Here is a 22782-nt window from a genome sequence, read left to right as displayed (position 1 = left end):
CCCAATGGAAACCTCTCGTACTGGGAATGACTGTGGTCATCCGCACAGTCATCTGTCTCCTCTGTCATCAGAAAGGCTTCAAGTCATACTTCCCAGACCACTATACTCATGCTGAGAGACGAATATTGAGAAGTGTACAAGAGGCATATCCAGCAGAATACAGATGCCTGAGTGCAGGGAAGCCCATACCACAATCTAGCCCATTTCTGCGACTGATCCCATACCGCAACAACCAGGAGGTACTTCATGTAGGAGGTCGCCTACACAAAGCAGAAATGGACTCATATACCAAGAACCCCATCATCCTTCCTGCTAACCAACATGTAATGAGGCTGTTAGTACAACACTACCACAAAGCAATCCATCATCAAGGCCAACACTTCATGGAAGGTGCCCTCAGAGCGAATGGACTCTGGATCATAAGCGCCAAAAGATTACAACTGTTCTGCAGCCTTGCTTACATTGTTGCAAACAATGGGGTCACACTCTACACCAAATGATGGCTGACGTACCACCCAAGCGCCTGAGTTCCGAACCACCATTCACCAATGTAGGCCTTGATGTATTCGGCCCTTGGTCTGTGTCTGCCCGACGGACCGGGGCAGTCAAGCTAACAGCAAACGATGGACAGTACTCTTCACTTGTCTCAGCATTCGACCGGTCAATATCGAAATCATAAAATCTATGGATGACTCTTGCTTCATCAACGCCCTGAGAAGGTTTCAAGTACACAGAGGCCCAGTCAAGGTATTCAGGTCTGACTGTGGAACGAACTTTGTAGGCGCTTGTAAAGAACTACAGATAGAAGAGGGCATTCACCCTGACTCGCCAATCGATGGCTACCTTAAAGCCAACAAATACACATGGATATTTAATCCTCCCCACGCATCTCACATGGAAGGAGCGTGGGAACGCATGATTGGAATAGCTCATCGGGTCCTTGATTCAATGTTGGTGAAGCACCTAAACTGACACGAGATTCTATCTACCCTTATGGCAGAAGTCGTGGCCACCATCAATGGTCGACCTTTAGTTCCGGTCTCTTCAGATCCTGAGAATCCAACCATTCTCACTCCAGCTGCCTTGCTAACTCAGAAGACGGTGATTGCCCTGTGCCGTTAGGGAACTTTGATTCTAAGGCCTTGTACAAACAACAATGGAACAAGTTCAACAGCTTGCCAACACCTTTTGGAACTGTTGGAAGCAAGAGTACCTGTCTACTCTACAAAACTGCCATAAATGGAAGACCAAAGAACCAAACCTCGAAAAGGGAGACCTTGTCTTGCTGAAAGACAAGGATGTGCATCACAACACATGGCCTATGGGACTTGTGTCTCAAACCATGCCCAGCTCTGATGGACTTATCCGCAAAGTCAAGGTCCAGATGGTGAGGTCACTAGATTCCTCTTGCGACCAGCAGACCTTTACCAAGAAGCTCTACACTAGGCTGATCACCGGCCTTGTGCTACTGCGGAGAAGGGCTGAACTTGAACCACAAGCTTTGCTTTGTTTGATGCTTTATTGTTTACTGTTTCTCTTAGTTATATAGCTGTTTATCTTAGTTATATAGTTATCTGCTATTCAGTTAGTATTACTGTCTACTGATTATCTTAGTTTATAGTTAATTTTTTTCTCTCTTAATAGTGGAATTTACAGTTCCAGGCAGGGAGTGTGCTGTCCAGCCAGTGTATGGGAATTGGATAGTAAGGTAGCAATTGTGAGCTGTCCCCTTAAGGGAATGCATCATGATAAATGTAGTTAAGGTATCCTGGGAAATGTAGTCCATGTCACATAACCACATCTGTAATCCTGATTGGTCACTAAATTGACCCTCAATGGGTTGGGGGAGGTTTCCTCACTCTTGGCTGAACTCACGGACTCGTGGTAACTGTTCTTCTATCATTACAAGATGAGAGAAAAAGGATAGGAGATAACCATCTTTTTACCTACAAGACAGATATACAAAGGATTGGTCATTAAAGAAGAACTTCATCACAAATGTGAGTTATGAGAATACCTGATGAACCAATAATAAAGACTTTGTAGGTACGTTTTATTGAGTTTATCTATCTGCATCTGTACAGAAGACAAAATTTACCACTGTACAGAATACAGAACACTGGCACACTTCCTTTCTGATGATCATATCTGTGTTTCAACCAGTTTTAGAAGCAATGTTTCCCCATTTTTAACTGTTTTCATGTCATACTTGTCTCTGGCCATTCTAATTATTAGAATAAGGATTCTTTTACTTTTATAAGACATTCATATCTAATCAGGATAGGTTACAAACATATCTGTTACAAAGAAAGATGTTGAAATCCAAAAACCTCTGTTTAAAAGGCAGACTGAAAAATGTAAAAGCCTGTATGTTGGAAGAAATGTCCATCTGGGTTCCAAGTGAGGAGAAAGATACTGGAAACATGGGAACTGCTTGAAAAGATGGTTTAATGGTGGACAGGGCCACATGGGGTTTGAAGTCCTAGGCAAAATGGGTGAGAGAGGGAGAGAGATTTATACCATTAGGCTTTGAACTTGCTTCCTGTTCCTGTGGCAAGAAATGTATCCTGATTGGTTGTCAGACTCCCATGGGGCCATGCAGGGATAACTTTGTAGGTTGTCTTGAATCCCAGGCTTGGTTGAATCTTGCTGGGTGATGTAATGAAGAGGCTTTGGGCAATTCCTATTATGGCTTACTAGCTTGGATCTGAGTGATCCCATTAGCTGGAGCTTATTGTCTTTGGTCTTGTAGATAGGATGGCTGTCTTTCTGGGGCTATTAACCATGGTGGAGACTGCTTTCCAACAGCATGTTTCTCCTTTTTGCTTTTTTAATATTTCCTAGAATATTTCATTCTTCTAGGAGACGGGTGGGTGCTAACTTTCTGTTAAAAGCCAACACAACTTAGGTGCTTTTTTTCCTTCGTATACCTTCAGGAACTCCCAAACAAGCCAGTTTTTGGCAAACCCAGTGGCTCTGTCCACACAACATGATGCATACAGTTCAAATTCGGGCCGTGAAGTCAGTCGAGAAGGCTTAAAGTTGCCACGGTTTGCTCATGAATTTATTACAGGCCTACAATCAACATACCTACATCCATATGAACATAGTTTAAAAGATGGAGAAGAACAAGGAGACAGTCTGTCAGGGTTCTTCCACCGGACAACGCATGAGCAAGAAATAGTGTACATTCATCCAATTGCTTTCGTTCATAAGGTGTGGGGGGGGGGGGGAGCAAAAGGGCCAGTAATGCGCGTGCGTAATAGTAGTTATCAGTCAACGCGGATTTTCTCGTATCCAATTGTCCAAACTCTGTTATGCAGCCTGCAGTTCGCCGCGAATAGAGCGACTGAGTCCCGCCTCTTCCTCTGTTGCACATCCGTAGTTGAGGTATCACGAGGCATCTGGAAGCCGTTCTTTCTCTCTTTGTGAATCGACTCGTGTGGCAGCCATCATGGTAATCGCGGGCTAATGGCCGATGCCTTGTCCAAGGCGCTTTTCTTAAGATTCGCTGAAGTCGAGAGTGATTGTGAAAGGTTTCGGGATAGCCTTCCTTTTTCCCTCAGCTGATTTAAGCCGAGAAAGAGGAAGACGGAAAGACGTGGGGAGAAGGGCTTAAGAGTCTATCTTGGGCGTAAATGGAAGAGATGGAAGCGGACGGTTAAACGAGGGCCGGGGGTGGGATTTTGTCAGCTTTTTTATCATTCTCTTCTGGTTGGGAAGATAGAATAATACTTCTCGGCCATGGTGAGAAAGTCTTTTAACAGAAGTTTCTTAGATTTCTGTAACTTCTAGGGCCGCGTGTTTGCAAATTTATGACGTGTCTACCCTATCACATCTAAATGGTTTTGGGCTGAGAATATATTGTATTATAATTATATTTCAATTATTCAATTATTTCAAAGTTCAGTATAGCATGTAAAGAAGTTTCTTTCTTTGAAGGACTGTTAGAAGAGCTGCATAATTCTATACACTTGTCTAGTAATGAATCATTTGAATAATTAAACTTTATCTGATTAAGGTGTTCAAGCGTTATGTTGAGATTGGCCGAGTTGCTTACATTTCATTTGGACCACATGCAGGAAAACTAGTTGCAGTGGTTGACATCATCGACCAAAACAGGGTAAGTTTCACTGCTTATGTTATATGTTTAAGATGGTGTATTGTGATAAAAAGTGATAAAAAATTGCTCTTAGCACTCTTTATTCCATCCTTTAGTCCACCAAAAGAATAATATACAATATTTTAATTGGCCAAGAGTGGTTAGACACACAAGGAATTTGTCTCCAGTGCAGAAACTCAGTGCATATGTAAAATAAAGTGATGATTATGATAATAACAATAATAGAGATCAATAAGAAAGTTATAATAAAGATGAGAAGGATAATAACACAGCTATACCACATAGAAAATAATACTGTGGTTTTTCTTACTATGTAGCTTCCTTTTCTACATAGTTGAGTGTGTCTTTTAGAAAATATGATTTATGTTAAACACTCAAGAGGTTATTAACATACTAGTTAGAGAGGAGATTTTTTAATAGTATAAAAGTGCAGGCCTGTAACTTCTCAACAAGCTAGATTTCCTAGATGAGTATCTGAACAGGTAGCTTTCTGAGTACATTATACTTTGAAAGATATAATCTTGTATAGGTGTTCCTCCAAGTTAGTTTCTGTAACCAAGCTTGATTTCCTCTGAATTCTTTTAAAGTACAGTGATTGCATTACGGATAAAAACACATTTTACTTTCCTAGGTATGATTATTTTTGGCAAGTTTATTTATAAGTACTTAAGAAAAATCTTTCGTAATTTGCTAATATATAACATCCTTTTCATTTAGTTTCATTGTGTTCAATAAAAATACCTTTAAGAAGAATGTATATTAGTTTGTGATGTGAAATAGTTATGTTGGTATAAAATAGTATTCACGCTAGTGTTCTTGAGGCTCCTTTAAATCTTCTTTTTAAATCTTGATAGAAATTAAAACCTATGGTGTCTTATAATGTTACGTGAAATGAGCTGAAAATAGGGAAAACCCACATTTCCATTAAAACTCCATTTACTTCTTAAAAGCTATGCTTTTAATAAATCCGGGTTCTTTTGTAGGCTGTTGAAAGTATTTTTTTGCATTAAATGTTAATCTGGAAAATACATTTCTCCCTTGGTTTTTACAGGCCCTAGTTGATGGCCCTTGCAGTGGTGTCAAAAGGCAGGCTATGCCCTTCAAATGCATGCAATTAACTGATTTTGTTCTGAAGTTTCCTCACAGGTTGGTTATGGTACTTCAATATTACTACCTCTAAATTTAAATCAAAGAAATACTTGCCTTACTGTTGGTATTGCAAGAATGTGAAGAGTATATCCTATTATTATAGAAAACTTTATGAGAATATGGAGAAAGGGCTCTTGTATATTTATTCCCAAGAAGAATCCTTGATGTCAGCATGGACTGTTAATTTAATTTTCTATTTAATTTAAAGTAAATTATCATAAAATGGTTGTACAAGATATAAAAGTATTTTTTTTCAGAATTATGCAGCTATTTTACAGGTAGTCCTCGACTTACAACAATTCATTTAGTGATGTTCAAAATTAATGGCACTAAAAAGTGACTTAAGTGTGACTTTCACAATTATGACCATTGCAGCACTGCCATAGTCATGTGATCAAAATTCAGACACTTGGCAGCTAATTCATATTAATAACGGTTGCAATATCTTAGGGTCAGGTGATGTCCTTTTGTAATCTTCAGACAAGCAAATCAATGGGGAAGCCAGATTTACTTAACTGTTACTAATTTAACAATGACAGTGATTCAATTAGCAACTGTAGCAAGTAAGGTTGTAAAATGAGGCAATACTCAACAAATGTCTCATTTAGCAACAGAAATTTTGGCCAACAAATTGTCATAAGTCAAGGAGTACCTGTATATTCCAAAGCACAACACAATTGTGATTATTAATATTACTTCTGAGTGTATTTAAAGCTGGCTTATTTAGAAGATATATATGAAAAATTGGCAAATGTTATCCATCAGTTTGGGTTGAGTTATTAGTATGAGATGTTGGTAACTAAAACTGAGATGGAGATACTTTGGAAGTCTTGATGAAGACTGTGATGACTTGAAATGAGCTCTATTTATGTCTTAGCTAGATTTCTGTTAACAAATATTTAGAAATTCCTAAAAATATTACCATTACTTTGGTACCAATATTGGCTTTATATCAGGCATGTCCAACTCATGGGCCACATGCAGTTCCATAAGATAAAAAATATAAAAAATAAAGGAAGTGTATTATTTATAAAGATTGGCTATATTACATATTTCATATACAGCCCAAGACAATTCCTATTCGCTCAATGAGTCCCAGGCAAACCAAAAGGTTGAACAGCTATGCTCTAGGTGGAATCCTATTGTCCCTAAAGTAGCAGTGCTGTTACTTGGGTTTGTCCTGGACTCACTGTCTTAGTAGATCTGCAGATAGAAGCCATGGCTAAGGAAGTCTTTGTCTCTATATTCACTTATGCCTTAACTGTACAAAGATGTGATACTTTATTACTATGTGTCATGACTGCATCATGCTGAATATCTGGACTCTGTTTCAAGTGCTGATTATTACCTTTAGAGCTTATATGGTAGAGACCAGGAACCATTGCACTAATAATTTTGCTTGCCCTAGAAGATTGGGCTTGTTTAAATTATTGTTGTAGATCAGTGACAGCTAACCTTTTCCATGCTGCGTGACAAAAGTGCTTGTGTGCTTGCACCCATAATGCAATGCACATGTGACCCTCTGTGCATGAGCCCGCACTGCATGCCTATGCGCATGTGCAGTGGGGCTCTCCTAGGCAACCTCTCGCGTGCTGGCGGAAGTGGCTCTGTATGCCACTTCCAGCACGCGTGCCATAGGTTCGCCATTAGAGTTATAGATTATCCTGGACAATAGTAAGGCTGGTCACTTAACATTCTAGAAAACCCTGGATTACTTCTTACCCTGTTTCTCCAACAATACAGTCTCCCCCAATAGGAAGTCCCAGCATGTTTTATAGGCATGAAATGAAATTAAGCCTCTCCCCCCAAATTAAGGCCTATATTAAAACATGCAAAATGGGGGGGAATGGTGCGGGGGCTTGCCGTTAGGAAGTACTTTTGTTGCACACCCGGATATGGTGCTGCCTGTGTTGACCCTGATACGAAGTTCCCCACCAACACCAAGGTCAACATCCAAGCCGTCCACCCGCCCACCCAAAGATGCAAGGGGGGGGGTTAAGTCACCCCCGAAAAGACAGCCTAGCCATTTTTTCGGGCTCAAAAAAAAATAAGACCCGGCCTTATTATATGAGAAACACGGTAGTTAGGCAGTAGATAGATTGGATAGTCACTAGGAAGCCATTTTTAGCCATGTTACTTTGGTCTAACAGTCCTGAGTTTTATATGGATTGTTTATTTTATGTATAGGCAATCAATTTGGAAAATTGGGTATTTTATAAATAAATTACTAAAAGTTTTGTTATTCCTTTCCTATCAGTTTTAGGTTCCAGTTCTAATTTCAGGTACTGAATTAATACCACACAGTAGGCTATATTTGTTTTACCATGCTACTCAAGGAAGCATAATCTGAAACCCCAGGTCCTCATGTGTTCAGTCTTAGGTGAAGACCTTAGAAACCTCCAAAAATACACTGCTCAAAAAAATAAAGGGAACACAAAAATAAGACAGCTTAGATCCGGATGAATGGAATATTCTTATTAAATACTTTGTTCATTACATAGTTGAATGTGCTGACAACAAAATCACACAAAAATTATCAATGGAAATCAAATTTAGCAACCCATGGAGGCCTGGATTTGGAGTTACACTCAAAATTAAAGTGGAAAAAAACACTTCAGGCTGCTCCAACTTTGATGTAATGTCCATAAAACAAGTCAAAATGAGGTTCAGTAGTGTGTGTGGCCTCCACGTGCCTGTATGATCTCCCTACAATACCTGGGCATGCTCCTGAGGTGGTGGATGGTCTCCTGAGGGATCTCCTCCCACACCTGGACTAAAGCATCCCCCAACTCCTGGACAGTCTGTGGTGCAACGTGACGGTGGTGGATGGAGCGAGACATGATGTCCCAGATGTGCTCAATTGAATTCAGGTCTGGGGAACGGGCGGGCCAGTCCATAGCACCAATGCCTTCGTCTTGCAGGAACTGCTGACACACTCCAACCACATGAGGTCTAGCATTGTTGTGCATTAGGAGGAACCCAGGGCCAACCGCACCAGCATATGGTCTCACAAGGGATCTGAGGATCTCATCTTGGTACCTAATGGCAGTCAGGCTACCTCTGGCGAGCACATGGAGGGCTGTGCGGCCCCCTAAAGAAATGCCACCCCACACCATTACTGACCCACTGCCAAACCGGTCACGCTGGAGGCTGTTGCAGGCAGCAGAACGTTCTCCACCGTGTCTCCAAACCCTGTCACGTCTGTCACATGTGCTCAGTGTGAACCTGCTTTCATCTGTGAAGAGCACAGGGCACCAGTGGCGAATTTGCCAATCTTGGTGTTCTCTGGCAAATGATAGGAGGTCATTTTGCAGGGCTCTGGCAATGCTCCTCCTGTCCCTCTTTGCACAAAGGCGGAGGTAGTGGTCCTAATGCTGGGTTGTTGCCCTCCTACAGCCTCCTCCACATCTCCTGATGTACTGGCCTGTCTCCTGGTAGCGCCTCCATGCTCTGGACACTATGCTGACAGACACAGCAAACCTTGCCACAGCTCGCATTGATGTGCCATCCCGGATGAGCTGCACTACCTGAGCCACTTGTGTCAGTTGTAGACTCTCTCATGCTACCACTAGTGTGAAAGCACCTCCAGCATTCAAAAGTGACCAAATCATCAGACAGAAAGCATAGGAACTGAGAAGTGATCTGTAGTCACCACCTTCAGAACCACTACTTTATTGGGGATGTCTTGCTAATTGCCTATGCTTTCCACCTGCTGTCTATTCCATTTGCACAACAGCATGTGAAATTGATTGTCAATCAGTGTTGCTACCTAAGTGGACAGTTTGATTTCACAGAAGTGTGATTGACTTGGAGTTGCATTGTGTTGTTTAAGTGTTTCCTTTATTTTTTTGAACAGTGTACCAAACTGCTTTCTTATATGCATGATTTGTAATAGTGAATATAATATTAATATTATGTTCACTTTTCATGAATTGAGAAAGAATGAAATAATAGTCTTAGTGGACACCCACTGGAATATGAACTAGCATTGTGCTGCAGCTTCCTAAAAACCCAATACAGTCTGGCCACGTTAACAAAGGGATAGAAGCAAAATCACATGAAGCATTAGGAATGTCAAACTCAATTTCATTGAGGGCTGGATCAGCAGACATCGGTTCTAGCAGTGCCCTGCCGACTTTCCCGCTCATGCAGAGGGAAGCCCCACTACCCCTGAGCTGCCCCACCACTTGCCAGGTGCCGTGGCTGAGCTATGCCTTCCAGGAACGCCAGCAAAGCAGAGAATTTGGCTGCAACTCTCAGCTCGGAGTGGAGATGTGGCCTTCAAGACAGAAGGCTGCCTTCAATCCAGGGAAGGGCCTGCAGCCTCAGGGGGTCTATGTGAAGGAACTGCATTGGTCGGACAGTGCCTTGAAAGTGCTTTGGAGTTGCTGCCTTGCAGGGCAGGGTAGGGCTTGGTTCCCCACCTAGAAGCCCTGGTGAAGAAGGTGCATCATCAGTGGCAACTCCGTCGCTGCTCGGCAGACCTGCCCAGCCCGAAAGAGGCGAAGCGGCCAGCTAGCCCAAGTAAAGCTGGTAAAGCACGTCCAGGCTCAGCAGGCAAAAAATGGCCACTGCTAGTGGGGAAAGCCTGATCGCCATCAGCATCCTGGCTGCCCAGGCCCAGCAGAGATGGCGGAGGCATGCAATCCCAGCTGGGCTTGGGTGCCGATGGGGATCCAGCTTTCCCTGCTCGTGGTGGCTATCTTTTGCCTGCTGGGAATGGGCATGTTATGTCACCTCTATTCAACCTTTCTAGCTGGCTGCTTCGCCTCCTATGGGCTGGGCCAGCCTGATGCTCTGGGCAGCAGCTTGATGGACCTGTGCGAGACGATGGCGGCGTTGGTGGTGCTGTGGTTTGAAATGGTATAGGGTCTTCTACTTGAGGGGATTAGGAGATCTTCATGCTCTCTTCCAACTCTGGTAATTTTGTTATAATTTGATATTTTCTTCCTATTTGGGGGGCGGATTGTGGCTCTCTTCCTGGAAAAACATTTGTGTCCCTGTAATAAACTAGCATAGCATGAATTGCAAATGCAGCCATTGTATAGTATAATTTGAGCTGTCTACTAGTTGTTTCCTCAAAGAAGAAAAGCTAAGTATTTTTGAAAATAATGTTTTGTGTGAGAGTTTTTTAAAGGGGCTAATATGGGAAGTTATTGTTGCTGTGATTACTGCCTTGTTTTTTCCTGTACCATTCAGTTAAATATTAGCAGAAATTACTAATTTTCTGGTATAGAAAAATAAATATTTTTAAGGGATCTTAATATATGTTGATATGTTGATTGTAATATATATATATATATATATTTTAAATACAGTGCTCGTCAAAAATGTGTGCGAGTTGCCTGGGAAAAAGAAAACATTAATGAGAAATGGAAGGCCACCAGATGGGCAAAAAAAATTGAGGCTAGGGAAAAGGTATGTGTTTGAAACAATACAAAACATGCAATACTTTTGAGTTAAATGGCATTTTGGAATCAGCTAAATAATGAAGTACAAATAGGAACTCACTTTCTGCGGTATTTGTTGCCAGTTAACTGCCTATGTAATCAGTTTTTCAGCAAACACTTTTAAATGTTTCTGCCATTTCAAGTGCAGCAGACTGTAGGATTTTAGAAAACAATTGAGATTGTCCTTTTTCCTTATACTCTTGTCCTGAACCTGCAACAAAACAAGGCATTTGTTCCACATGGTTTCAGACAATAGGAACTTGAACAATAGGAACTTGAAATAACCCTTTTATACCTCACACGTTATCCTAGGACAGCAGAAGTTGGGATAGTAGCAATAGCATTCATGGTCTTTACAGCATTCTCTGAGTAGTTTACAATGCCGTCATATTGCCCCCAACAATCTGGTTCTCATGTTATCAATGTTGGAAGGGTGAGTCGACATTGAACCCTGTCAAGATCGAACTTTAGGCTCTGGGCAGAGTTTGTCTGCAATACTGCATTCTAACTAAAGAGCTATGATGGTGCAGTGGTTAGAATGCAGTACTGCAGGCTAATTCACTGCCAGGAGTTTGTTTCTGAATGGCTCAAGGTGGACTCAGCCTTCTGAGGTTGGTAAAATGAGGTTGGATGCAATATCCTGACTGTAAGCTGCTTAGAGGGCTTAAGTGCTATTGCTAACCATTGCGCCATTAGGGCTCATCAGTGCTACATGCTGCCTACTATTCAGACTTGAAAAAATATCCAAAAGGAATGATTTTTTTAAAGTGCTTCTAATAGAAAATAGTGAGGCAATCACTGTCTCACTCCAGCCTAGTTAGAGCATTTATGCTCTTGCGCTTCTGTATGAAAAGAAGGGATATAAATGTAGTCAATATTAGAAGCACAATAAATCAGCTTTTGCAGCCTGTTTGTACAATCTTTTAAAAAGATTGTGTCTTTAAAAAGTTTTGTGTCTTTTTAAAATTAAAATATTTTTTTATTTTAATTTATAAATTAAAATATTTTTATTCTTCGGATTCTTTAAATTTCTTTGCCTTAGTCTTATGTTTTTTTCTAGTTTTAATCATTTTAGTAGTATATAAATCATTGGTTACACATGCATATAGATAAAAGGATCTGAAATGAATCTGTACCACTTTGTTGAATGCTCTCAATCCCTTCACAGCCCTTTTTCTCTGGATGACTGGGCCATTTATTCAGTGAAGCCAAAAGGATAAACTTTAATATGAACTTATTGAGGAAAAATATATGTCATTGTAATAAGAATATCAAAAATAAATTGTTTAAATAGCTTCAGTTTTATATTCATGTTTTTGATATTTTAATGTATATATAGTTTACTTTATTGTCATTGCACCTCGTACAACAAAATTAAGTATTATCTTCAGTGTACATTATGATAGAGTTACTGCCCTGGGATAGAAGCTGTTTTTCAGCCTATTTATCCTTGTTTTTATTATCCTGTATTTTATCCTGTATGCTAAAGAGTTATATGATTGTGGTGAAAAAAATATATAGCTTAGCCTGTGATTTTAGACACAGAAATTAGAGTGTGTGCTTCTCTGATGCTTGTATTACAGAGATATTTGCAGTAGTTTTGTCTTACTGTTTCAGGTTGTATTCTATTCATGTATTCTATTTGTATTCTGTTCTCCATTGTTAAATGACATAAAATGCTATGTCGTGTGACCACCAACTTAATAGGAGACGTAGTTATTAAATGGATCCTACAAGGTTGTTAAGGGCAATATATCATTATTGGCTTCTCTGTTGATTCTACTAGTTGTAAGATAGCAGTGAAGACTAAAAATGGCAGTCACATGACCACGGGATACTGTGACCATCAGAATTGCGAGCCAGTTGCAAATACCCAAACCCCAATACCATGACTTTGGGTAATGATGCAGTTTGAAGGTTCATCTGTAAATCTCATTTAGAGCCATTGTAATTTTGAATGGTTGCTGAATAGTCATTAACAAGGGCTACCTGTACTGCATCAGTACCTAGGACACACAGAACAATATTATACCACCCTGTTGCTTTCAGATATTGATTATTTTACAACATTCAGTATTGCCAAATTCTATACCTTGCTCCTTTATGCTGATCTAATCATCTTGATAAAGATGATTTTGAAAATAAAAGCTATGTATGGGATGACTAGTTATATTTTGTTAATGCATAAAGAAGCTGGCAGTTTTTGGTAAGGCTCAGGATCTCAGACTTCTTTGTCAAAAAATCTTTCCATAGAAAGCCAAAATGACGGATTTTGATCGTTATAAGGTCATGAAAGCAAAGAAAATGGTAAGTACAATTGCTATATAATAGACTTTCCTAACACTGAGTATAATGGTTTCAGGTGCAAGATAAAATTCTTAACTTTGCAATGTGCAATTTTTGCTTGATTTATTATTGTTATTATGTAATTTAACTTAAATTACATATTTGGGAGTTGCATGCTACTTATTGTAGATTGATTGGAGTAGTCTCTAAATGTGTAACTAAAATGTCAATTCTTGATGCAGTTGGCTTTCTACTTTCAGTAAATTTCTTATGAAATAAAGTAATGTGAATAGGATTCTTCAACAGTATTATAGTTCTGTTTTTTTCTGCAGAACTTAATTGAAAGTTTAAGAAAACTAAATACTGAAATATGACATTTTTCAGTTGCTCATAAGAAAATAATTTATGAAAATGGATAATTCTTGCCTCATAAACATATAATATAAAATATAAACATAATTATTTTACAGAGAAACCGGATCATCAAGCATGAAGTTAAAAAGCTTCAAAAGGCATCTTCTATCAAGAAAGCATAAATTGTCAACAAATAATATTTCAATTAAATATGCACCTAACATGATCCATGATGTGCCTCATTATTTTTCTCTTCCTCCACATATATTGGGCAGATACATATATTGACTTGTCTACATTTAATATATATTTATCTGAAGAAGCACAGTCACAGCAGTGGTTTAAAACACAAGCATCACAAAAATGTAAAAGCCTGTAATTATCCAAGTCAGCAAAAAAAAACAAAACCCACTATCTTCAGACTCCAATCTCACCCTCCTAATATTTGGGACAAAAACCAACTCTTTCACTCCCAGAAGGTTAAGGGGATGGCCTGCTGGAACTCAAGGTGAAGGGAGTTCAATAACTATTGGTACTATGGAAAAAGCATGCTTACTAAGTCCTGTTAGATGGCAATATTTGAGAGAGAAGGCCTGGAGCTGCCTACAGTATCCATTCTGTTAATATGCAAAACCAGAGAAGTTTTGTAAACCTGACCTGTTGTATGAATTGTACCCAGAAAAAAATTGAGCAAATCAGCTTGCACAACACAACAAAGAATGTGTTTTGCTATGATCTGGCAGGTTGTAATTTCTAGATGGTGTTCAAGACAGCCTCATGTAGCACATCACAATCTCAATGGCAAGTAAATCGTGGCTCAGTTATTGAACAAAGCTCTTCAGTCCTGCAAAGCCTCTCTTCCCACTTTAGCAACAGCTACCACCTGCTCCCAGTTTATATGTGAGCTGCCCACTATTTCTAGAAGGAGGAATAAATTATGTCCATGTACTCCCAAGCAATGGCTATTGCAAACTCCAGGTTTTCCAAGTTTATATTAAAGATGCCTTCCATTTTGCTCTCTAAAGCCATTGTGTCTGCTTTGCTTCATTTCAGTTCCATGTACAGAAACCCTTTGGATCACTGCCTTTTTCATCTTCAAGTTTATTGCGGGAACAGAGCAAGATGTGCTTCTTTACTATCTTAACAATGCTTTAACAAGTCCGAATGGGAGAAACAATACTAAATTGGCATAACAACAGATCCAGGAAGGACAAGAACAGGGAAATTCACCAATCAGGCTGTAGTGAGCATGGTTTAAACAGTATCAGGCTAAAGTGATAGACATCTGGAAAACGATTTTGTAAGTCAGCATAATTTCCAGCCAGCTTCTCTACAAGACAGTTAAAATTTAAACTATTTAACACAAGCAAGGATCTATAATATCCTTGCTTGTGGTAATAGACAAGGGCTCAGAATATTTTATATTTTGACATTTTATTGAAAGGCTTACAGCACTATTCTGTTTATTAACATCCTTCTTACATTCCAAGAAAAGATGGAGTGGGGTGTTTTTTTTAGTTCCATCTGTTTTGGAAGTAAATTCTGGCAGGTGTCATACAACTGCTGTGTTGCACTTTCATACTTCTGAATTGAAAGCACATTGAACTGAAGACAGCCACTATCAAACAGCCATATACAATTTTGGGTTTCAGTTTCTTAACATGATGTATGTCAGGTGCCTTCATGTCCTCCAATCTACCACTTTTGAATTTTCTTGTGACAGCTGACGGCCTGATTTCTTTTTAATTTTAAATTTATGGTAAAAATGATTACAGATCTATTCAATGCAAAATAATGTAATGCTTAAGGCTATTTAATCATGGCTAATTATGTATTGGCTCTGACAACAGCAGTCAGTCTTTGACATGTCAACCAATGTTTAGTAGTGCTTTCAGCCTGCAAACAATTATACTGCATGCTCACAATTTTTTTTTTTTTACTTTAGTGAGAAAATTACTACTTGCCTCCATCTTGATATAGAGAATTTTACATGTGTGAAATGTACATTATTCTAATTGTAACTTTAGATCAGGAGACTGGCCTTTGCTATTTTTTTATTGAATTGGTGTGAGCTGCTGTTTCTATTAAGGGGAGTCCTCAACTTATGATCATTTGTTTAACCAGAGTTCAAATTATGATTGTCCTGAAAAAACTGACTTACAACCTGGCCTTGAAGTTTCAATCATTACACCACGCTCACAATCATGTGATCACACCTCAGATATTTGACAACAGTTGCAGTATCCTACAGACATGACAGTGATTCTTCCCAGTCAGTTTCCAACATGCAAAAGTCAATTGGAGAAGCCATATTTGCTTAACAATTGTGTGATTTGCTTAATGCCCATAGCAAAATAGGTTGTAAAATTGGATGTGGTCACATGACACTTAATGACTATGCTGCTTAATGAATTTTTCCAGGCTTAGTTATAGTTGTAATTGAGGACTACCTGCAATGGAACCAATGTCTAATTCAATGTGTGATATTTCTATGCATTATATTTTTGAAAACCTAGAATCCAGAGTAATCAGTGTCCACAATATCTGTACTGGTGGATTAATGATCTGATTTTATATGAGGTAGCTTTCTAGACTAAGGTCAGAGAAGTTATTCTAAGTTTTTCTAACTCGAGTTTTCATTCTAAGACGATCTGCTTTTAAGCGTATATGTACAATCCAGCTTTTCTGTCTCTAAAACATTTTGTTGCCTTCAACTCTATAGTACACTGCAGATCCTATGTGCTATAGTTAGCTTGAAAAATGTCATTTTTGACCTAGCAAGTGCAACAAGATCTGCTTAGCCATGGGAACTCACTTCAAATTGAATATGGGTTGGTGTCCTCAATTGCCCTTAAGAGAAGAAGAAACAATCATTGTGTACAACATATATTTGTTATCAAATATGTTATCCTGAAATAGTTTTGTCTATCTGGAAGTTGCCTAAGTCTTTTTATGGTTAGCCATTGTTTTATAGTCAGTAATTTGATGAATCATTTTTGAATAGGTTTAGGCATATGTACAATTCAAGTACATATAGTATAATTGTACATATATGTACAATTCAAGTACCCAACAGTGATCGCAAGCATATTTTTAAAAATATATTTAGCATTTTCCTGATTATGTACCATTTTTCTGTTTATGTGAGAATAAGCAAAGAGAGGAACAACCTACAAAACCCCTCTTACATATAAAATCTAAATTATGAATATTTACTTAGGTTTGTGTAATATAAAGAAAAAAGGGAAATATGATCTAGTACTAATATTTGCATTTTCCTGCAAATTTCAATATATGCTTAACGTGTTTTTTTTTTTACAGATTCCGTTTGAGAAACTGAATATGGTAGGGGGAAAAGTTTAGACATTTTTTCAGTTAGTATTATGTGATACCTTCTTTAACAGACATAGCTTCCAGTATTTCCTGTAATAAGAGCCTTGTAATCTGTTGGAATATCCAATCTATTTTTAATTTCAATTTTAGTTCCTGGCTTCAGCAAAGGGAGAAAACATGCATGTAGTTGGCCAGCAAAGAGCAGACTGATGCTGGTACTTGAGGTGAAGATTGCAGAAGAGCTGGGTAGGAATACAATTGTCATGTGAGAAGCAGAGCATTAGTGGTGAAACATTTGCAGGAGACTTTTCTAGAGAGATGGCAGGAGGCACAGATGGGGGGAGCAAGAGAAAGTGTGTGTGTGTGTGTGTGCACAATGGGTTTAATGGAGGCTGAGGAGGTGTAATTGGAATAGATAATCCAATATCACAAATAGTTTGAAAAGCACTAAGGGAAAAGCCAGTATTGGTAAGGAACAAAATGAAGCAGGAGTCGGGAACTGGAATTCACAATGCACAAAATCAGATCCTGAAACTGATTCCAGCTATTGAAGGCAGTCTCTGCATTTTAAACCTCCCTGATTAGCACGTATAGGTGAGCTTAAGTTAGAACTTCAGTTGTAGATCCTAACTTAAGTGCCAGTGTGTGTTTACTTTCTGTAAGAATTGCCTCTTCTAATTTAAGAAAGTGAAGACTCTTGAACTTTTTAAAAAGGAATCATAAATTAAGGACTACATGCACTGTGATAAGATAGTAGGATTTTCAGGCCAGGGAAGTTTTGCCTTGCTTCTTGGAGCTTGACTGTTAAGCTGTAACATTCAATTTCTTTGCCAATTATCAAACATTGGCTAGAGAACCAAGAATATCTTCATTTAGAACTTTCACCAAACTGTTCAGAATTGCAAGATGTCCACAGGATATGGTAAAAAAAAAGGTGCAATTGAAACTCCATCCATTTTTTAAATAAAATTTTTATTTGGGTTTTCAGAAAACATAATACAAGTAAAATTTCTTTTTTTGAGAATAGCATGGTCCCGGATTATCACTTCTCCATACAGACACAAATTCAATTCCATATTCATCTTTGTGTTCTATTCCATATCTTATTACTATTTTAACATTTTCTCAATAGTAACCTTCCCTTAGTTTTCCCAGTCTTACTTTTAATTATCTCATTCCTTTCTAAATTCAATTACACCAGGGCTCTGCTCTCTCACCACTGCTGTTCATTCTGGTGATGGACACAATTACACACGACCTGTACACGCCCGCCCCATGGACGCTGCTCTACGCCGATGATGTGTTCCTGGCCAACCTGTGCAAGGCTGAACTAGAGCACCGAGTCCAACAGTGGCACGACCGCCTCGAGCAGTTCGGGCTCCGGCTGAACCTAAAGAAGTCCGAATACCTGACCACTGACAATGAAATGACAGGCTCCATCCACGTGAACGGGCAGGAGCTACTGCGCGCCTCCACCTTCAAGTACCTGGGAACTACTCTTGGGGAAGAAGGCCTACTACAAACTGAGGTGGCAGCCAGGATCAATGCAGCGTGGGGCAAATGGAAGTCCGTCACGGGCGTCCTCTGTGACAAGAAGATGCCGATGCGCCTGAAGGCGAAAATCTATAACTCTGTGGTGCGCCCGTGGCCATATACGGCGCAGAGTGCTGGCCGACGACCAAAGAAGTCGAAAGCAGACTCCAGATAATGGAGATGCGAATGCTCCGATGGTCGGTAGGCCTCACCCTACTCGATCGCGTCAGGAACGAAGAAGTGCGTAGACGGTTCAACGTCGTGCCCATCCCCACGGTCATGAGGCAGTCCGGCTACGATGGTTCGCCACGTGAGCCGCGCCAGGAAGAATCCATCATCAAATCTGTAATGAAGGTGACTGTCGGAGGAGCGAGACCGCGTGGTAGACCTAAACAACGCTGGATGGACACGATCAAGGCCGATCTAGAGATCGCGAAGGCAGACCCGACACACGTGGCAGACAGAGAGGTGTGGAAGCAGTACTCAAGGACATTAGCGGACCTCGCCCGGCGCGAGACAAACGCTGAAGAAAAAGAAGAAGAAGAATATATATATATATATATATATATATATATATATATATATATATATCTATATCTATATATATATATGGATCTTTGGTTGTTCCATTAACCTCAGAAAATAAATAAATAAATATATATATATATATATATATATATATATATATATATATATATATATATATATATATATATATATTTGTTTTCTGAGGTTCTCAGCGGTATTTATATGTGGATCTTTGGTCGGGTTTTCTCCCGCATAAGATTGAAGTATCTAGGCAACGTTTCGATGAAGTCTCATTCATCATCTTCAGGCTTCTGTCTCCGGCTCTGTGCTTCTCAGAGTAATGTGAGATTGCAGCTGCTTCCTCCTTTTAACTGCCAGTGGGGTGGGACTTGATTGGATGGGGGCTTGGCTGTGTTCTGATTGGGTGGGGGTGTGTTCTCATTGGTAGGGGGTTTGGCTGTGTTCTGATTGGTTGGGGGTTAGCCGTGTTCTGATTGGTTGGAGGCGTGTTCTGTTCAGGTGGGGGCTTGGTTGTGCTCAGGTTAGTCTTAGTTGCTGGGGATTTGAGCTGGTGAGTTTTGATCTTGCTGTTTGGCTTCGAGTTCTTGGTCGTGCTGCATCTTCATAGTGGGTGTCGGTTTGCTTCATGTATGGCTCGGAGGGGTTTGAAGTGGGTAGTGATGCAGCTGCAGTGCAGCTTCTGGTCCATGGTCGTGTCTCATCTTCTGAGTGGGTGGGAGTCTGTTTTCTACATGGAAGTGTGGTGGTGGCATCTTGTGTGGCTCTCATGGGTGTGGGTCTGGTGTCCTTCTTCATGTTAGGTACTCGTCTGTTCATGAGGGCGGGTTTCCAAATGGCTGGAAGGCGGGAGGTGTCATCTCGTTTGTTCATGCTGTGTGGGCGTTTTTCTATCTCTATGGCTTCTCTGATTATTCTGCTGTTGAAGTGTTCGGTTTTGGCGATAGTTCTGGTATTTTTAAAATCAATTTCATGTCCTGTGGCTTTGAGGTGTTGGACCAGGGAAGAGGTTGTTTCTTCTTTTTTGATTGAGTTCTTATGTTCTTCAATGCGTGCATTTATTCTTCTGTTAGTTTGTCCAATGTATGTGGTAGGGCAGGCAATGCAGGGGATTTCGTATACTCCTTGGTTTTCTAATTCGATTTTGTCTTTGGGGTTTCTTAGGATGGTGGATATTTTTCTGTTTGTGCAGAATGCTGTTTTGATGTTGTGTTTTTGGAGGATCTTGCTAATTTTGTCTGTAGTGCCTTTTATATATGGGAGGAGGGCTTTGCCGTTTTCTTGTTCTCTGTCTTGGATTTTGGTTGGGGTTTCTTTTTGGATTAGGTGGGTAATCTTCTTTCTTTGGAATCCATTGGCTGTAAGTACGTTGGTGAGAGTGTGTAGTTCGGTTTTTTGGTGTTGTTCATCGGCTAAACATTTTGTTCTGGAGATGAGTGTCTTTGCTACGGAATTGATCTGTGCTGGGTGGTGGTGTGAGAGTGCATGTAGATAGCGGTTAGTATGTGTTTTCTTCTGGTAGATGGTGTGTCCTAGGGAGCCATTGGATCTTTTGTATACCAAGACATCTAGGAAGGGAAGTTGGTTGTTGGCTTCTGTTTCCATGGTGAATTGTATTTTGGGGTGTAGGCTGTTGAGGTGTGTGAGGAAGTTGTTCAGTTTTTCTTTCCCATGTGGCCAGATTATGAAGGTGTCATCTACGTATCTGAGCCAGAGTTTGGGTTTGTGGTCGTATTTTTCTAGAGCTTGTGTTTCAAAGTGTTCCATGTAGAGGTTAGCGATGACAGGTGAGAGGGGTGATCCCATGGGTGCTCCTTCTATTTGTTTGTATTTTTGTCCATTGTAGGTGAAGTATGTATTGGATAGGCAGTGGTTGGTTAGATCTAGGATGTGCTTGGGGGGGTTGTATTTGTTTTGGATGGCTGTCAAGGCTTCTTTTATTGGCACTTGGGTGAAGAGGGATATGACATCGAAGCTTACTAGTAGGTCGCTAGGTTGTAAGTTCGATGAACTGGAATGAATTTCTTACGTGTGAGTTGATGGATTCTGCATAAGGTTGTAGTTGTTTGGCGAGAAATTTGGCTAGGTTTTGTAGAGGTGAGCCTATGGAACTGACTATTGGTCTGAGTGGGGTTCCTTCTTTGTGTATTTTGGGGAGACCATAAAGCTTGGGGCATCTGGATGATTTTTCTCTGGGTATGATTCCTTGCTGGATTTCTTCACTGATGGGGGAGGCTTTTATTTTGGATTTGGTAGTTTTTTCTAGGTAAGTGGTGGGGTCTGTCTTTAGGGGTTTGTATGTGGGGTCTTGGAGTAGGTTGGTTAGCTTGGTTTGGTAGTCAGATGTGTACATAACCACAGACAAGGGCAACGTGACACTTGTGTCTTCTAAATAGGTTTATACCCTTAATCCTTGTACATTTTCTCTGTTTCTCTATGTCCTGTTTCTGTCCTTTATAATTTTTTTTCCTTTCCCTCTTCTCCCTCTTCTTCTCCCTTCCCTTTTTGACCCCTTCTCTCCCTAATTCTGATTCTCTCTTCTGTAATCCTCTCTTCTGTTTCTTCCTCATGTTGTAATTACTTTTCAAACTATTCTTTTTGGGGGGTTGTTTTTTCAAATCTTAAATTTTTCACATTCTTTCCCCCCTTTCCTTTCTTTTCCCCACATAGAAATTCTTGGTCATTAAAGATTCTTCTTTGTTCTGCCCTTCTTGTTCTATAGGCATTTCTTGTTGTTTCTCATAGTTCAGGATCTCCATTTCTAAAAACTGAAATACGAAGCCAAAAGAACCTCTTCCTTCTTGTGCATCTTCTTTCTGTTTTTTAAGTTCCATTATCAATTCTTCCAAGAGTGATACCATTTTAAAAACTTTTATACAACCACCCAATTAATTTTAGTCCTTTAGATCCAATAGCCAAAAATCCAAAAATCACCAAGTAGTCCAAATAATCCAAATCTGTTTCTTCTTGTTTCTTTTTTCCACTTTCTCTTCCTGGGGTTCTCTTATCTTGTTACAAAGTTTCAGTTAAAATGTTTCTTTTAGGAATCTTGTTGAAGTTTCACTGTTAATTCTTTTCATGTCCAGGTGGTCTCCTCCATTTTTCCAGATCCCACCCTTTTGGTTTTTTCCTTCTTTTAAACGTTTTTGAGAATCCAGAAATCTTTATTATCCCTTTGACATTTTATCTTCAGCTTAAATACCTGTTAATGTCAAAGTGGATTTTTTTCAGTTTCTTGCTTAAATCTTTTAGTTGTCAATATAGGGAAGAAAAGAAAAAAAACCAAATCCTTTCCCTTCCCTCTCTCATTCACCACTTCAAAGTCTTCTTTGGGAACAATGTAGTTCTTTATAATTCAAAGTTCTTTATAATTCTTTATAATTCAAATTCCAGGGCTTATATTGTTGCTTTTTCAGTGTGACCTGGTCAGCCAAAACTTTCTCTTCTTATCTTCCTCCTGCACATTCTTTTTCCGGTCGAGTTCTTCTTTGAGGTGGCCCTTTCTGACCACCGCTGCAATCGCCTTCCATCCATTTTTATGTGTGTCAGTAGTTGCATCATTGTACTATGATTATCAAAGGTGCAATGGTTCAGATGTTAAAGACACTTGTTGGCTAGAAACTCGACAACCTAAGACCCAAGCGCTGCACGACAGGGTGAGTTCCCATTATTTGCCCCAGCTCTTGCCTATCCAGCAGTTCAAAAGCATGCAGATGTGAGTGGATTAATAGGTATCAGTTCAATGGGAAGATAAGTGTTCTGTGTGCCTCAGCATATAGTTAATGCTGACCACATAAACACGGAAATGTCTTCAGACAATGCTGGCTCCCTTGGGTAAAAAACGGAGATGCGCACAGCCCCAGAGCCAGAAGTGACTGGACAGGGAAACTTTAACTTATTTTGCTGTGGTCACCATCTTGAATTTTTGATAACACCTCACCTCTGCAGAACTTGAAAGTAGAGTCCACAGATTATTCCAGTTAGCCTGACACTGGAATAATTGTCGAC

The 22782-nt window shown here is 39.8% G+C and overlaps 1 protein-coding gene across 1 annotated transcript; it reads left to right on the top strand.

Moving 5' to 3' along the window:
• The first annotated feature begins 499 nt into the window (after nt 1-499).
• Nucleotides 500-13588, top strand: RPL14 (ribosomal protein L14). Its single transcript, XM_026717758.2, has 8 exons — nt 500-630; nt 2937-3216; nt 3386-3457; nt 4022-4123; nt 5175-5269; nt 10591-10690; nt 12976-13029; nt 13479-13588. Exons 1-8 carry the CDS (start codon nt 500-502, stop codon nt 13542-13544), a joined length of 900 nt encoding a protein of 299 aa, XP_026573543.2. The 3' UTR covers nt 13545-13588.
• Nucleotides 13589-22782: the final 9194 nt, after the last annotated feature.

Source organism: Pseudonaja textilis, chromosome Z (genome assembly GCF_049901715.1).
Source record: "Pseudonaja textilis isolate UNSWEBS1 chromosome Z, rPseTex1.2, whole genome shotgun sequence".
Taxonomy (NCBI): domain Eukaryota; kingdom Metazoa; phylum Chordata; class Lepidosauria; order Squamata; family Elapidae; genus Pseudonaja; species Pseudonaja textilis.
This window is presented reverse-complemented; position numbering and strand designations above follow the sequence as displayed.

Coding starts and splice junctions, on each gene's coding strand:
- RPL14 (XM_026717758.2), top strand. CDS start 500: ATGGCTGACGTACCACCCAAGCGCCTGAGTTCCGAACCACCATTCACC. Junction 3,217..3,385: donor CAATTGCTTTCGTTCATAAG/GTGTGGGGGGGG, acceptor GCACATCCGTAG/TTGAGGTATCACGAGGCATC. Junction 4,124..5,174: donor ACATCATCGACCAAAACAGG/GTAAGTTTCACT, acceptor TGGTTTTTACAG/GCCCTAGTTGATGGCCCTTG.